At 41.9% G+C, this 17,474-nt stretch overlaps 1 protein-coding gene across 4 annotated transcripts in view; it reads left to right on the forward strand.

The window, feature by feature from the left end:
* The window catches only part of PCDH7 (protocadherin 7), a 1,071,285-nt gene that overhangs the window by 571,357 nt on the left and 482,454 nt on the right, over positions 1 to 17,474 (forward strand). For 2 of the 4 annotated variants that reach the window (XM_068278387.1, XM_068278405.1), the window contains exon 3: positions 5,748 to 5,964. In XM_068278387.1, the coding sequence (XP_068134488.1) occupies positions 5,748 to 5,964 (217 nt within the window). The remainder of the gene's footprint in view (positions 1 to 5,747; positions 5,965 to 17,474) is intronic. The other 2 variants (XM_068278395.1, XM_068278414.1) reach the window with 1 other exon arrangement.

A 17,474-nucleotide genomic window follows, 5' to 3' on the forward strand; every position in this document is an offset into this window, starting at 1 on the left:
GGAGAGGCTCCAGCCTCAGGGCGCAGTGTAGGAGGGGGCGCAGAATTCATTCAGCTGTCATTCCTAATTGTGTTTGAAGCAGAAAGAAATAAGAAAAGGGGATACATAGCAGTGACTGCAAGCCAGATAACTAGATATTAAGGTGTTGGAGAGGTTGTGGGCCCTGTGGCGCCTCCTAGTCTAATAGCAATCAGTGTGTGACAGCTGCGGTGGGAGGGATGGAGGGGCGCACTTTGCTGTCTCAGCCTTGGGTGCTGGAGGACCTTGTCCCGGCTCTGCAAAGGGGCATAGAGGAGGAGACAAGGGGGACAAGGAGGGCCATAGAGGAGGACCAAGGGGGACAAGTAGGGGCATAGAGGAGGACACAAGGGGGACAGAGGCAAACACATGGAGGACACAAGTGGACAGAGGAGGGCAGAGGGAGATACAAGATGTACAAGGGAGCATGAGGTACAAATGGGCCATAATTCACAGCATGGATGCACAAGGTTTAGTATATATTATTATATTTAGTATATATTTTTCCCCTGGTTTTTCCCTCTTAACCTAGGTGTGTCTTATAGTGCAAAAAACATGGTACTTAAAGCAACTATGCAGCCTTACCACTTGATAGGTTTGCAGTGTTCTACCTTGTAGTACATGGGTGTTGTTTTTTAAGTTTTTTTTTTTTTACTTGGCACATAGAGTCAGATCTATCTCCCAATAGGAGAATAACTTGTTTGGGCAGACGTTTCTGTTACAAGACTTCATAGCAAGGGCAATGTATTATGATTGTCCAAAGCCTATCGCATAAGCAAGTTGTTGAGATTGGCCTTAGTTTTTAGTATGGGCAATGTGTTGCGAATAGCCATATCTTGTAACATGGGTAATGTACTGTTATTGTAAACAACAGAGAGATATCTCAGCGCCACTCTCATCTTATCTAGATGTTCCCATCTGGATTTTATTCCATGGGATGGAGCTGCTACCAGATTAAGCAGAACAACAACATTGTATACTCGGAAGATATTCAGGCGCATCACATCCCAAATCGGATAAAATGTTTATTTATTTTAAAGACACTTACAATCCAACAGCATTAGTTCCAGATGTAATAGGACAGCACATTAGCCCCATAGCCTGCAAGCAACGTGCCAAGGAGGAATTTTGGGAGGTGCGGAGAAATGCCGATGTTTCATCCCCCTATTGGGGCTTTCTCAAGACCATAGTATCAATCGTGGGGTGAAATGAAATGTTGTCCTTCCTTTGCACCTCCCGGCTTGCAGCATAGGACCTTTCCTGTGTGGGATGCAACCTGAAAAATGTAATAGGACTGACCATGACCACAGCTTACAGTATAGGCAAAGTTTTATAACTGGCCACAGCTTGGGCAGTGTGTTGTGATTGGTCATGGTTTGAAGCTTGTTCAATGAGTTGTGATTGGCCGCAGGTTGCAGCACGGGCAATGCCTTGTGATTGGACACATCTTGTAGATTGTGCAATGTGTTGTAATAAGCCACAACGTGCATCATGGGCAATGTGCTATGTGATTGGTCACAGCTTATAACATGGGCTGTGTGTTGTTATTTGCAATGGTTTGTAGCTTTGGCAATGTGTTGTGATTGGTTATGGCTACATGTTGCAGAATGGGCAATGTGTTGTGATTGGCCACAGGTTGCAGAATGGGCAATGTGTTGTGATTGGCCACAGGTTGCAGAATGGGCAATGTGCTGTGATTTGCCATGATTTATAGTTTGGGCAGTGTGTTGTGATTGGCTACATATTGCAGAACAGGCAATGTCTTGTGATTGGCCACAGGTTGCAGAATGGGCAATGTCTTGTGATTGGCCACAGGTTGCAGAATGGGCAGTGTGTTGTGATTGGCCACAGGTTGCAGAATGGGCAGTGTGTTGTGATTGGTCACAGGTTGCAGAATGGGCAATGTGTTGTGATTGGCCACAGGTTGCAGAATAGGAAATGTGCTGTATGATTGGTCACAGCTTACAGCATGGGCTATGTGTTGTGATTTGCTATGGTTTGTAGTTTGGGCGATGTGTGTGATTGGCTACATATTGCAGAATGGGCAATGTCTTGTGATTGGCCACAGGTTGCAGAATGGGCAGTGTGCTGTGATTGGCCACATGATGCAGAATGGGCACTGTATTGTGATTGGCCATGGTTTTGCAGCTTGAGCTATGTGCTGTGATTAGCCACCACATGTCCAATGTACTGCTACAATGCTAATTTGCTTTGCAGTACCACAAAGGGGTTAATATTTGCTCCTTAAAATAGTTTTATATACATATTTTGCTCTCTGTGTCCTTACTATAAAATTGATTGTTATTATTTACGATTTTCTTGGTAGACACACTGAGGTGTTTTTATTTTATGTGAACAACACATAACATTGACTGGTACTATGCATATAAAAAACTGCATGAGTGTATTCAAAGAAGAGTCCTTGTCTCTGAGAGCTTTTACTGTAGCATTCACAGTCTCCTACACTAAAGCCTCTTTTTTATTCATTCAGTCAAGTGCTTCGTTTAAACACCTCTGAGAAGGAGATTAATAGTGGGGTAAACTCCTTGTAGTATACACTGGTGGTCTTAACTCACCTTTATTCAGCCTAGAATGAAACAAGAAAATAAATAGGAGCCTGTGCAGCAGACGTGCTCAACATGGTTATACAGATTATTGTAGCATTTCTGTCTTTATAATCATTACGGTAACACCCACTCAGGGGCATAACCACAAATCATGGGTCTCCAGAGAACCTTTGATGCCCCCCCCCCCCAATACTCACACCATTCCCCTGCCTCCCCTTTATGACCCTCACGGCCTGAGGCTCATCTTACATAGTTACATAGTTGAAAAAAGACATACGTCCATGCAGTTCAACCAGAAAACAAAGCACAACTCCAGTCTGCTCCCTCACATATCCCTGTTGATCCAGAGGAAGGCAAAAAAAAACGTACAAGGCATGGTCCAATTAGCCCCAAAAGGGAAAAAATTCCTTCCCGACTCCAGGTGGCAATCAGATACAATCCCTGGATCAACATCATTGGGCATTACCTAGTAATTATAGCCATGGATGTCTTTCAATGCAAGAAAAGCATCTAAGCCACCTTTAAATGCAGGTATAGAGTTTGCCATAACGACTTCCTGTGGCAATGCATTCCACATCTTAATCACTCTTACTGTAAAGAACCCTTTCCTAAATACATGGCTAAAACGTTTTTCCTCCATGCGCAGATCATGTCCTCTAGTCCTTTGAGAAGGCCTAGGGACAAAAAGCTCATCCGCCAAGCTATTATATTGCCCTCTGATGTATTTATACATGTTAATTAGATCTCCTCTAAGGCGTCTTTTCTCTAGACTAAATAAACCCAGTTTATCTAACCTTTCTTGATAAGTGAGATCTTCCATCCCACGTATCAATTTTGTTGCTCGTCTCTGCACCTGCTCTAAAACTGCAATATCTTTCCTGTAATGTGGTGCCCAGAACTGAATTCCATATTCCAGATGTGGCCTTACTAGAGAGTTAAACAGGGGTAATATTATGCTAGCATCTCGAGTTCTTACAGGTGTCATAAAACAAGTGTGGCCAGCATGATCTTCACACCCATTACATGTGTAACCACAAAAACACCTGATCTGGAAGAAGGATCCCTGTATCGAGGAGGGGGTGGTTAATAGTTGGGGGTTCTCCACAGCTCTTCACCCCCCTCCCCCCACCCTCGTGGTTGTTGAGGCTGCTCCTCACAGTAATGCCTCTGACCCCACTCTTGATTCCCCCTCACTTTGTTAACATCCTCGACTTGCTCTAAAGACACATCTTGCTAAACGACAAGTCTTAATCCTGTGTTCATCTTTGTAGCTGATTGACTGGATTGGGGGTGGGTGAGGGGCAATATACTAATCTTGCTCCTCCCCCACCGCCATTCTGGTTAATCAGTTACAAAGATGAACACAAGGTTATCATGGGATACTGGGGGAAACGGGGGCGGGGTGTCCTCTATCTAACTGTAGAGAATAGCCTACTGTCATACAGGGCACAGCTTTCCCCTATTGGTAATGTTTTCATGTAGGCCCTCTAGAAAATAACACAAATCAAACATTCCTATCAGTCACTTAGTTAAGATGCTGCTTAGCGTAATGCCTATAATGAGCATGGCTGTGATAGACACCGCTCTCATTACAATTGGTTCAGAAACTGAAAAGCCTCAGAGCACTTGCAGTCCATACCTCTGCTAATTCTTATTCAGTGTGACCTTTGAAGTCAATGCCTTGTGTTGCACTGACTAAGTATGCACATAAAACAGAAGCAATGTGAAGTCCATGTATACATTGAGTGGGAGACACAGTTATTGCAGACTCACCCATTACTGTATTTAGTCCTGGCAGTCCATTAAGTGTCCTAGTGACAGGTTTGCTTTAATCTTTTAAATGGCATGCAGTCCTTTTGTTAGCTAGAAATAGTTGGCAACAACTCTAGTAGATTACTAATTTTTGCTAGAAACATTTCTGCAGATTTCCATGAAACCTGAAAGCATAGTTGCAGAATACCTATTTCCCGATCTTCCAGTGAAGGTGAGCTGGCAGGAAGAAGCATCCTCACCTAAACAAGACTGTTGATGGCTTCAGGTCATAGTGACAGAAATTCAGACTAATCTGTAGATTTGGACCCATGTGTTGTTGTTTTTTCCATAGCTGCTGAAAAGGTGCAGGTAGATATACAGTATAAAGCCAAATATAAGTAGACTTTTCTTGTAAAACCCTAATTCAGGTACAGAATAAAGCCGGTCTACCCTGCTAGAGAATGACAGCTATGATAAGCTAACAGTAGGAGATTAGGGCCACAACTAAAAGAACATACATAACCACATGACGGCCCAGTGGGAATAATGGAAGAGCAGGTGGTAATAGGTTGATGAGGAGGATGCTGTAGTGGGTATTTTACTTTTTCACACTGTAAAACCTAATGTGCTTAAGGTGGGATTATACTCTGAAAATGAAAATTTCTATAACTACTCTTAGTTACAAAAAAATAACATTTTAAAGCATTCCCATACACACTCTGTGTGTAAAAACCTTCATTTTCACTGCAGAGAGCAGGAGAAGCTTGCTTATCTCTGGTCATCAGCAAATGTAATCATTGCTGTCTGAAGCTCTTTGAGGCTTGTGTCTTCACTCTGCTCCCCCACCCCTCTTTTGAAATGAGTCAGCTGTTGCCAGGGCAATGTGTCTGTTCAGCAGAGCGAGCGGGCAGAATGAAGACTCATTCCTCAGAGATCTTCAGCTGGCAATAATTACATTTGTCTCTGCTGATGACCAGAGATAAGCAAGCTTCTTCTCTCTGCAGCAAAAATGAAGGTTTTTACACACAAGGAATACTTGGGGATGCTTTCAAATGTTCTTTTATGTAACTAAGAGTACTTTAAAAAAAATGTTAATAAAACATTTCAAATGCTGATGACCAGAGATATGCATGTAAAAGCATTCATACTGTTCTTTATATGAATGTACTGCCAAACTTAGTTGATAATACCACCTGTTTCCAGAAATCATCTGCTGCCATGGTCTTACTTTCTGAAAACTGACAAGCCAATAATCTCTTTTTCCCCCCTATTTCATTCTGTGTTTGTTCGATGGTGAGGCAGAATTATGTAAAAGCATTGCTATGATAATTAGTAGCAATTATTTACTTTATATGATTGAGAGCGTAATCTTAGCAACCAGTGACATTCAGACTCTTTTCTCTCTTACAGCCATTTCGTAGAGTGACGTTTTCTGTTGTGAGTCAGCCTCAGGACCCACACCAAGGATCGTTGCAGAGTTGCTACGACAGTGGTCTGGAAGAGTCGGAGACACCGAGTAGTAAGAGCTCATCTGGACCTAGACTGGGCGCCCTACCCCTCCCAGAAGACAACTACGAGCGAACTACGCCGGATGGCAGTGTTGGTGAGGCAGAGCATATGGAAAATGGTAGGGACACGCACATACACATGTACTTTAGGCAAGGCGAGGCAACAAATTCAAACTAGATCACTTCAAAACATTTATATATAGTGTTATGATTTCTCATCATATTTCACACCACAGTATAGCATACAAATCACTTTTGAGTCTTCAAATATATATGTTTGATTATTAATTTATTAAAATTAATCAACTGTTCCTCCAAGACACGTGTGTTTTGTTGTGAAAACAGCTTTTCTCTGTCTTATTGTATTCTCTAGATCAGTGATGGCTAACCTTGGCACTCCAGCTGTGGTGCAACTACAAGTCTCATGAGGCAATGCAATACTCTGACAGCTCTAAGCATACATCGGGGAGTCAGAGGCATGATGGGATTTGTAGTTTTGTCACAGCTGGAGTGCCAAGGTTAGCCATCACTGCTCTGGATTGTTATGCTGCAAGTCTGTATATATATATATATATATATATATATATATATACATACATATATATATATATATATATATATATATATATATATATATACATATATATATATATATATATATATACTATTATAGCTGTATAGCTGTATGTTTGGCTTGTATTAAAAGGCTGCTGTTTTGAGAGCTTATTTATCCACCCACCTGAATGAAGAGATCTCACACTGCATCAATATGGACATTCTGTAGTATTAGTCAATATATATATGTTGGTCCTGCTTTATTAGGTGTTTGCATGAAATGTATGTACTTGTTGGTTTCCGGCATTAGACCCAAGACCTCTCAGAAGCAATAATGTCAGACGAATATTGCTAGCACAACACACAATAAGAACGTCAGCATTAGAAAACGGAAGCCTAGCAATGGAGAGGATTTTTTTTTTAAGTGGCTTGTTCTAAGCGAGAACTTACAGATAGAGTTGAAGGTTGTCATGGTAAATGAGTGCTTTCAAATGACTGCAATGCTGTATTACACTGGCAAGCCATGAGAACGGCCTTGAAGCAGTAGAGAAAAGGTACTTGACAGATAAAGATGGAAAGGACATTCCAAAGACATGGGGTTCTACCACGAGACAGAAGAGGTCCTTGAGCCGAATGCAACCAGCATATAATAGGGTATCATACAGAAAGGAATAAGGTAGATGCTGGAGGGTTAGACAGTGCAAATTCAGTCTGAACCTGATTTATTTAGTGACATCAGAAGATATCTTGTATATAAATTCCAAAGTGAAGACATACAAAGCTGCTAGGCATCTAAGATGTACACTGTGGCTTCAGGACTTCCTGTTATTCAAAGACGGCGAAGATAAAAATGCAATTTTCTTCACACAAAAGATCTACTAGTAGCGTTTAAACATCACACAATACAGAACTTCTGTTGCCTCTGCAGAAGCATTAGCGCTGAATTAATTATTGCTATTTAAAGGATAAATGTACTTTTAATTCTTTCTCTGTACAACTTTAATAGTTGTTTCTATTCACTAATATGTAGTTAGTGATTTTGCTTAGAGATATGTAAAGACAGCAGAGACCATGTGTTTACATGCTAATGCATCATGGTTCCTTGTCTGTATCACCAACACCTAACCATTATAAAAGAAAGCAATTCACCATTCTGAAAAAAAATATGTGCTGTGGGACTCTTTTATAGTGGAACAAAACAGATATTGAAGCAAGGAACATTATAAAAGGCCCCTAGGAAAGTATGGACACTTTTTATATAACCGTTGCACATTAGTTATTCATTTTGATAAAAATGCAGAGTGGCAGACCTTGTGTAGTAGGACTTGTGCAGCAGCGTTCATGATGGATTGCAATCAGGGCCGAGCCGAGGCAGAAGCGTCCCGCCTCAGGGCGCAGTGTAGGTGGGGGCGCACAATTCACTAAGCTATCATTCCCCTATTGTGTTTGAAGCATAGAGAGATAAGAATAAGAAGGGGATACATGGTGGTGACTGCGAGCCAGATAACTAGAGATTAAGGTATGAGGGGAGGGGGGGGGGGGGGGGGGGTTGGGGTGCCTCTTAGTCTAATAGCAATCAGTGTGTGGTGGCTCGGGTGGGAGGGAGTTATGGAGGAGCGGACATTGGTGTCTCGGCCTTGGGTGCTGGAGGGCCTTGTCTCGGCTCTGATTGCAATGGAGCCATATAGATGGGTGTTGCAGTGAAGCAGAAAAATATGGAATGTACAATTGGTTCTGAGTATGTAAATAAACAATTGTTCGGAGTATGTAAATAAACAGATTTTTGCTTAAAACGGCAATTTTTTGTGTCTGTTTTGGAGGGGTAGCTCCACCGCTACCTACTTCCTTTTATCCATTTTAAAGAAATATTGTTTTTACCCTGTTGGTGCCTCTGTACTGCTATTGCAATTAGTTCTGCTGTTTCTTGAATAAGGAAGGAGCAAAGCCCTTTATTTGCAAAAATAATAGTAATATACCGTCATGACATACATATTAACAAAGTTGAGTCCCTAAGGTAAACATTTATGTATTTTTTATGTCACTTTTTTTTATACAAATACTTTATTTTGGTATCCAGCGGAGGGGAGATAAGGGGTTAATTAATAGGGTATTTTATGTATTTTTATTTAATGCAATGTATGTAGGTGTAATTTTATTATTTGGCCACTATGCGAATGCACCCGGGAACTCGCGCTGGGTGTTCTTGGAAGGGTACGTATATCTACACCCCTGAGGCTAAGATGTAGTTCTGCGGGGGGGAGATATACAGTACCAGTTCCGAGAACTGGTTAAATCTACCGCCGGGGCTTCCCATCGGCCCCTTAACAAACCAGTGAGAATTCTCCATATAAATTGAGGGATGCCATTGGTTAATGTAATAACCAATGGGAAACCCTGGCAGCAAATTCAAAGATTCTTTTGCATGGGTTCCCCTAGTGTTTAGCAGTGGTGAGCGCAGTTGCCAGCAGTGCAGTGGGGAAGGAGAGCATTGCAGGATTCAGAGGTGTTGCAGATGGCAGCAGTAGGTGCTATGGGTGTCAAATGGGTGCTCTGGGAGCTGGTGTTGAAGGGGGGAAAAGGGACCCCAGTTCCTCCTAGATAACAGAGGTGGGGAAGCACCTCTTGTCCATGGTAATGACAAGAGATTGGGGGAGAGAGGGAAGCTTTGCCTCCCTACATCATGGACTATGCAGGCTGGTATAGCTCAAGTTGTGGAGCACCACGCGGTCCAGGCTCTAAATTCTAGCTATACCAACCTGCATTTGTGGCAAGGGCTTAAATAGGCTTAGGAGGGGGAACTCCATGCAGTCCATTTTCTTAAAATGTATATAAAACATGGAACGCCATATATATTAAAGTCTACCACATTTTACCAATTTGTTTCCTTTGAACTTTTTGAAATACATTTTTCTCAGAAACTACAAAATCTATTTGCTCCCCCCCCCCCCCCCCCCTGTTCCCACTATTTTCCATTAACATACTGATAGCTAATTGATTGGCAAGATCAGCAGCTACTAAGTGGTTGTTTTGCAAAGTTACAAGTCAGTGAAATGTGCATGCTTACAGGAATTTGAAGATCATCTTGTGCCAGCGGGAGGTTAGCAGCAGAAGAGGGAGTGCACTGCTGCACATGAAAATGGGAAAAAAATAATCCTACCTTTTATAAATTGATCGAAGCTTGCAGAGCATTGTCATGTGCAGCAGTGCAAGCAGAAATGTGATGCGGCGGCAGATTTATCGCCGCTCTGTGAATAGGTCTCTAAGATAAGCGTATTATTTCCTAATCATAGAGCTAATCCAGTTAATCTTATGTTGCTTCCAAATCCTTCTGCATCAGCCACACTGTACAGGAGGCTTGTTTTGCTTGGGAAAAAATCTGAAAGAATCAGGACGATAGGTTTACATTATTGATCAGGAGTTAGTTTAAGGCTTTGTTCACTTCTGAAGATCTCAAAAACAGGCACCTTTTGGTAGAGACCCAATGCTTCTTTGAAGAAAATGTACAGTTAAGCTTAAAATGAATGTATAGTATTTTTTTTGCACATATTTGGATCTCTGCAACACAAAAAGTTTATGCATTATTGCTTTGGGGTAGAAATAAAATAAAATAAATGCATTATGAACACAAAGGAGTCGGATCTGCCACACATAGCCAATAACACTATCAGTATATGGTGCAATGTGCCATACTCACTACACAGGGAGCGTACAGCAATTTCACCATTACTTACGTGGGCTACATAGCATGCATAGCTCAACAAGTGCAACCCACATTACCTAGAAGCACTTGCATAGTGCACATTACCCTGGCAACATGGGTTGCAATAATTGCACAACATGCGCTACCTAGTAGGCTTAAGTAGTGATAAAACTGGTGTGTGTACCCTGCATCCATCCACTTTGTTGGCAGGCACCTGTTATGGAATCATTGTCTGTGGTATGCAAAGACACTGTCAGTACTACATGGAAGGCCGGCTACTGGAGTAAAAATTGTCCACCAGGTGCAGCACCTGAAATGTATGATGGAAGAAGGTGAATGTTAGCTAGGTTTTTGTGATTACAGCTAGCGGCTACGGAAGGTTAGTGCTACAGGATAGTGTTTAAGAAGGTTAGATTTATTTTGTAGTGTTAGAAGGCATCAGAAAAAGATTCATGTTCAGCGTAAATATAAGGTTAGGTCTCAGCAGTAAAAGAAAAAAGTAATTGATGGGGAACATGTAATAAAGCACATATAAAAGCACAGTAGTAAAGCTCAAAAATAGGAGTATCAGTAATACTAAATTTTGATTATCAGATGCTTGTGCCAAATACATAGGTGCTAGTAGTACATACATCAAGTTAACAGTGGAATTTAGTTATTATCCATGTAGATTCTGTAGTGGACATGTGTATAACAACAGGGAAGCAAAATGCTTACAATAGTTGCTAGTCAAACTACTTAGAATAGTTGCTAGTCAAACTACTTAGAATAGTTGCTAGTCAAACTAGTAAATAAAGCTAAAGAAAAAAAAAAGTTTATTTGTGATATTCCATATGCTCTGAATATATTTATTGACCAAGGTTTAAGTGTTATTTAAATATGTGCTTAATTTGCATGTTGGGATAGCTCAGTATTTGGCCACACTCACATGCTGATTTAATTTAATTAAATTTAGCAAAGCACTTAAAACACAGCATACAGTTACATTTCAAAAAAGCAACTCAAAAGCAAATTTTGTCAGAAAATCTTAAGCTACTGTTAGAAAAAGAATGCAAATACTTGTGTTCACAGGCCGTAGCAACAAAACACAATGGGGTTGATTCACTATCACTATAGCTCCCCTTACTGTACGCTTAGCGTACCTTATCAGAGTTAATGTGCCTTATCAGAGTTAACGTGCCTTAGCAGAGTTAATGTGCCTTATCAAAGTTATTGTGCCTTATCAGAGTAGCACAGCGAGTGCTACAAAATTATGCCTGCTAATTGGCAATGACTAGAGATGGGCCGAACGGTTCTCCGGCGAACGGTTCCACGCGAACTTCGGTGGTTCGCGTTCGCGTCCCGCTGGCGAACCTTTGCGGAAGTTCGGTTCGCCCCATAATGCACCTTGAGGGTCAACTTTGACCCTCTACATCACAGTCAGCAGGCCCAGTGTAGCCAATTAGGCTACACTAGCCCCTGGAGCCCCACCCCCCCCTTATATAAGGCAGGCAGCGGCGGCCATTACGGTCACTCGTGTGCTGGCTGCGTTAGTGAAAGTAGGGCGAGCTGCTGCAGACTGTCTCTCAGGGAAAGATTAGTTAGGCTTAACTTGTTCCTGGCTGGCTGCATACCTGTTCTGTGAACCCACCACTGCATACCTGTACTGTGAACCCACCACTGCATACCTGTTCAGTGAACCTGCCACTGCATACCTGTGCTGTGGACCCACCACTGCATACCTGTTCTGTGAACCCACCACTGCATACCTGTGCTGTGAACCCATCACTGCATACCTGTTCAGTGAACCTGCCACTGCATACCTGTGCTGTGAACCCATCACTGCATACCTGTTCAGTGAACCTGCCACTGCATAGCTGTGCTGTGAACCCACCACTGCATACCTGTTCTGTGAACCCACCACTGCATACCTGTGCTGTGAACCCACCACTGCATACCTGTTCTGTGAACCCACCACTGCATACCTGTTCTGTGAACCCACCACTGCATACCTGTTCAGTGAACCCACCACTGCATACCTGTTGTGTTCAGTGAACCCGCCACTGCATACCTGTTGTGTTCAGTAGCCATCACTACACAAACAGCTGTTTGCGGTGCGTTACACGGTGAGTTTGGTGTGTCAGTGTGAAGCAGTACCTTAATTACACTACCTGATTGATGTATACACATGCAAGATGTTTTAAAGCACTTTAGGCCTGTCATTTAGCATTCAATGTGATTTCTGCCCTTAAAACGCTGCTTTGCGTCAAATCCAGATTTTTCCCCGGACTTTTGGCATGTATCCCACTCCGCCATGCCCCCCTCCAGGTGTTATCCCCCTTGAAACATCTTTTCCATCAGTTTTGTGGCCAGCATAATTATTTTTTTTTCAAAGTTCGCATCCCCATTGAAGTCTATTGCGGTTCGCGAACTTTAACGCGAACCGAACGTTACGCGAAAGTTCGCGAACCCGGTTCGCGAACCTAAAATCGGAGGTTCGGCCCATCTCTAGCAATGACAAGAGCTCCACTCGCCCTGCCCTGAGTCCCTGCGGGTACAATACATTTAAAGGACATTATCCACGCACTTTGATTGGCCCAATAGACTGCCTGTCAAGTTTCCTGTCAAGTGACAGGCAGCCTATTGGGCCAATCAAAGTGCGGGAATAATGTCTTTTAAAGTGATTGGACCTGCAGGGGCTCAGGGCAGGCCAATGGAGCTCTCGTCATTGCCAATTAGCAGGCATGAGTTCATAGCCCTTACTATGCTACTCTGATAACTCTGATAAGGCATAATAACTCTAAAAAAGGCACATTAACTCTAATAGCAAGGGGAGCTATAGTGATAGTGAATCAACCCCAATGGGCCCAATCCAATTCACTTTTTCTCTAAGTTTTCTGCTAGGTGGTATTTTCACATTTTATCAATACAATACCTTATAAGCCGCCAGAAAGCAAAACAAGTACTTTTGACAGTACATTTTCATCAACTTTTTGGTACTTTTTCAATTGCATAGTGCTTAAAGGTATTTTAACCTCCCTGGTGGTATGCCCGGGCTAGCCGCCACAGGGGATCGCATCACCCTGGGAGGATTTTTAAAAATAAAATTTGTTACCTTTTGTAATGCTAACACTACGCTAGCTATCTATACCCCCCAAGTCCCTCTGATCCCCTCCGATTGCCTGCGATCACCTCCGGTATACATACCCCCCAGAGATCCCGCGATGGCGCAGCCTCCCAATCAGCACCCGGTGACGATGTCTTTGACGTCACGTCATGTCCAATTGTCGCCATAGCGTCGAGTGATGCTAATTGGGAAGCTGCGGCTCTCGCAGGATCTGGGGTCTCGGGGGACTTGGGGGCCACAGTTAGCTAGCCTAGTGCTAGATAACATGAAAAAAAAAACATTTAATTAAAAAAATCCCTCCCGCAGATGCAGCCACCGCATCTGCGTAGCGCCAGGGAGGTTAAACAGAAGATGAAAATTATCTCCCTGGAGAAAATTGAACTGGATTAGGCACTGTAAAAATGAGATACACACATAAGATATGTCACACTTTAAAAGGTGCATATTTGACATAGTGTATAGTCCTAAAGATATAACGCTATAACTTAAGGTGATTAGAAAACAGAGGATAATTTCCCATTACCTTTATCATGGGTTGATTAATAATTACAAGAGCAATAATTGGATGGTTGTTGCCCATAGCTTGACAGTACAAATATTAGATTTCTCCCTATACATCATTAAAGCAGTATATAGTGTGCAAATAATGTTCCAAAGGTAATAAGTAGGGCCGTTGTTACCATAAGGCACTGTAGGCATGTGCCTACATGCGCCTAAAGATGCTAAGGTGGCTCCCTCCCCTACCTGAGCACTTCCCCCTCCTTCCCTATGAAGAGTTCTGAGCAGAGTGTAAATGACAGGTGACTCTGTATTCCTCTGACCAGATCTCCCGTCAGTCTGGGGCACCTCTAGCTACATAATACTTGGGGGCACCTTTAGCTATTTAATACCACAAATAGCTCTGGCTACCTAATACTAAGGGGCACCTGTAGCTACCTATGATGGGCAAAAGAACTAACAGAGAAGTGACAGCTGGGCCAGCCAGCACCCTTTTGGCCGGTTAGGTGGGTATTTGTAGGTTCATGGAGGGTGGAGTCTAGGGTGCCAGGACATCTGTGCCTATAGGCTGGCTCCTGTGATGTAAATCTGGGCCTGATAATAACCATCAAGCTTTGACTTCTGTTGTCAGATAAGATATTATTTCTGATTGGTTCCTGTAAATCACACTTTGCACATCATATCTGGTCTTTGCACTTCTTATATGACATATACAGTATGTATAGGTCATAAACGACAGTTGACATATGGGCAACAGTGCTACTAGAAAACTATCACTAGCAGCAATCTGCCCACAGCTGCAATTAAGTACAGTGGATGACTGACAGTCAAAATCACAAATGATGGTTCCCAGAGAGGCAGAATAAAAAAATCAGAGAAGTACATGAAGCATTATTAACGCTAAATATTAACATAAAAAGAAAATTAAGCTCTCTATAATTTCAATACATAGTTTGCAGCCAGCAGGTAATCTTTTACCTACTGAGAAACATTTATTGAAGGACAACTATCAAAAACGGCTTTAATTTGAATAGTTTGTGGATGTATTATGCACTAATTTATAGTTTCATCTTCAAGTTTATTTTTTCTCTTTATCACATTAAAATTCACCTTTTCAAAGTTGTGAATGTTCAGTGTGAATAATGGCTTATCCTCAGTGAGAGGGGTTGACTTGACAATCTCTTAGCTGCAGCCATAATATTAGGATAAAGCTGCATACAAAGGTACACTTGTATGCAGTTTGTGTCGTCCGCTAGGAAGGAACTCAATTCTGTAAGTGATGCTGCAGTGCCCCAATATTGTACAGATGCAATCTCTGAGAAATTCATTCTGTCTCTATGGATGGGAGAGATTGCTCTTCCATCCATAGAGACAGCATTGGACCAAAAGTAGCAAATTGCATTGTAAATAGCAGCAGAAAGGGTAAGTTACCAGTCTAATTTTAGGAGTGGTTGGTTAGCATATTTAGCCTTAGTGGTAGGTTACCATAAAGCATAGCTAAGGGGGTTAGTGTTAGGCTAGGGTAGTAGTAGTTTAGTTTATTTAGGCTTAGATAGCAGTAGGATAGCGTATTTAGACTTAGTGGTAGGTTAGCATTAGGAATGGGTATGGAAAGTTAGTGTCAAGCTTAGATAGTGTTAGCTTACCATATTTATGCTAAGATAATGGTAGGTTAGCATTAGAAGTGGGTAAGGGGAGTTAGTGTAAGACTTAGATAGTGCTAGGTTACCATGTTTAGGCTTAGATAGCGGTAGGCTAGTGTATTTAGGTTTAGATAGTGGTAGGTTAGCAGTAGCAGTTGGTAAGGAGGCATTAGTGTTAGGCTTAGAGATAGTGGTAGTTAGTGTTAGGAGTAGATAGAGAGAGAGTGAAAGAAAGGTTAGGTAAAGCAATAGTGGCTTCACCCAGTGCCTACATTTTGCCAAATTTTGCCAGCGCCCTTTTTTCATAGGCACTCTTTCCTTTGCTCTCCCCATAGTGCAAACCATACAGATAGCTCAGCAATGTGTTGAGGAAGGTCGCCTGATAAGCAGTGAATTTGGATGCTGTGATAGGCCATAGTTCAGCACACTCTGACAAGCAAATTGGGCCAAACTGAAGTCACCCTATCTGGCAGGTGGCACATTGAATGATAGTAGAATAATGGTAATTCTACTGATTTTATACTATCTGGGATCGGTGATAGTAAAAAATTGGTAAATTTACCGACATTCAAGTACCTTGCACCATTTTTAAGTGTACCCCTGTATTAGACTTAACTACAGCTGAATGAGAGGCAAGTGACTGGCTGCTGCTTCTAGGGTTTAATAAACTCTATCAAGTAGAAGCCAGGCAAAACATGTAAATAGGAGATGCTTTATTCAGCCACTCTGCATGGCATTCTGAAATGTCATTATACACCATTACTGGGTTCTTAATAGGTTCCACTGACCTCTATAAGCAGCAGCTGCTCCTCTCTTCGGATTATACAAGGGTTGGACAAATAAATATGGAATTCAGGATTTAGCCTGTGCAATCCAGGAGCCAGCAGGAAGTTACATAGAGCCAGGTCCACTGACAATAATTAAAGGACAACTCAAAATTTAAGCACCAGCTGTAACTTTTAAAGCAGCCATATTATTCCAGGGAAAAAAACACATATATAAGTAGCTAAATAATTGTTCTACTTACATGACATATGTATTGTACTGTCCATGTTTTGACATTATTGGATTTCATACAGTAAATAAAGATAATTCTGTTTCAGGCATTTGCCATCTTAATTCCCTCTAACCGAAGCCAATACTGATGTCACTTCCTCCCTTATTTGTTTTCCTCCTAGAAACTGCACTGTCATAGCTAGCTTGCTTTGTAAACATATGTGAGCACAACAGTGATCAGATTTCAGCAGCTCACTGAACTGCCCTCACCCAATCAGTGAGGAACAGAAATGTGGGAGGGGTGATGACAAGCTTCCCTCCCCTTGGCAATGGAACAAATAGAGCCAGGCTGACTGAGGTCAGATGTATTACAGCAGAAACATTTCTGAATTGATTGGAGTGGTTGCAATGCAGGGTAGGATTGCACACTGCATAATAAACACAGGGCAGTGGTTACATGGAATTAGATTTTTGTGGCTGAAAATCCCTCTTTAAAGCGGACCTGAACTCTTGCACAGGACACAAGGAAAACATAACAGAAATGCTCACTGTATGTATTTAAAGAGGTTAGCCTGTGTAATTCCACCTCATTTGTGTCTAATCACTAGTTGTAATTTGATCCACCCCCCCCCCCCCCCCGTCACATGACTGTCTATGGCAGATAAGCAGTTAATCCCATTTGCAAGTACAGGCTGTAAACAATATGTCTGCTTCCATGCATCCGGAAAAAGAAACTGTGCAGATTTATTGTAGGTTTTGTATTGGCTATAACAAAGAAATGTTTTTTGTTTAAAGGACACCCGAGGTGAAAATGAACTAAGGAAATAAACAATTGTATCTATCTTCCTTCTCCTAAAATGACTTTTAAAGACATTCCACGGTTTTATTTTATGTTTAAATCTACTTTTTAAGTTTTAACTGTTTTATTGTTTTTGCTCAATGACACATTCATTAAAGTATGACAGAGCTAAAAGAGAGGAGTTCTGAGCTCATGTCCACTTTAAGGATCCTTGGCTACCTGGCCCCTGGGGTATGTCCAGTTCTGGAAAAACTCAAATAAAATCAGATGGCGCAGAAGCATTGTCTTAAAGAGAACCAGAGAAGACATGAAGGAAAAGTTTTATACATATC

This window comes from Hyperolius riggenbachi, chromosome 1 (genome assembly GCF_040937935.1).
Source record: "Hyperolius riggenbachi isolate aHypRig1 chromosome 1, aHypRig1.pri, whole genome shotgun sequence".
NCBI lineage: Eukaryota > Metazoa > Chordata > Amphibia > Anura > Hyperoliidae > Hyperolius > Hyperolius riggenbachi.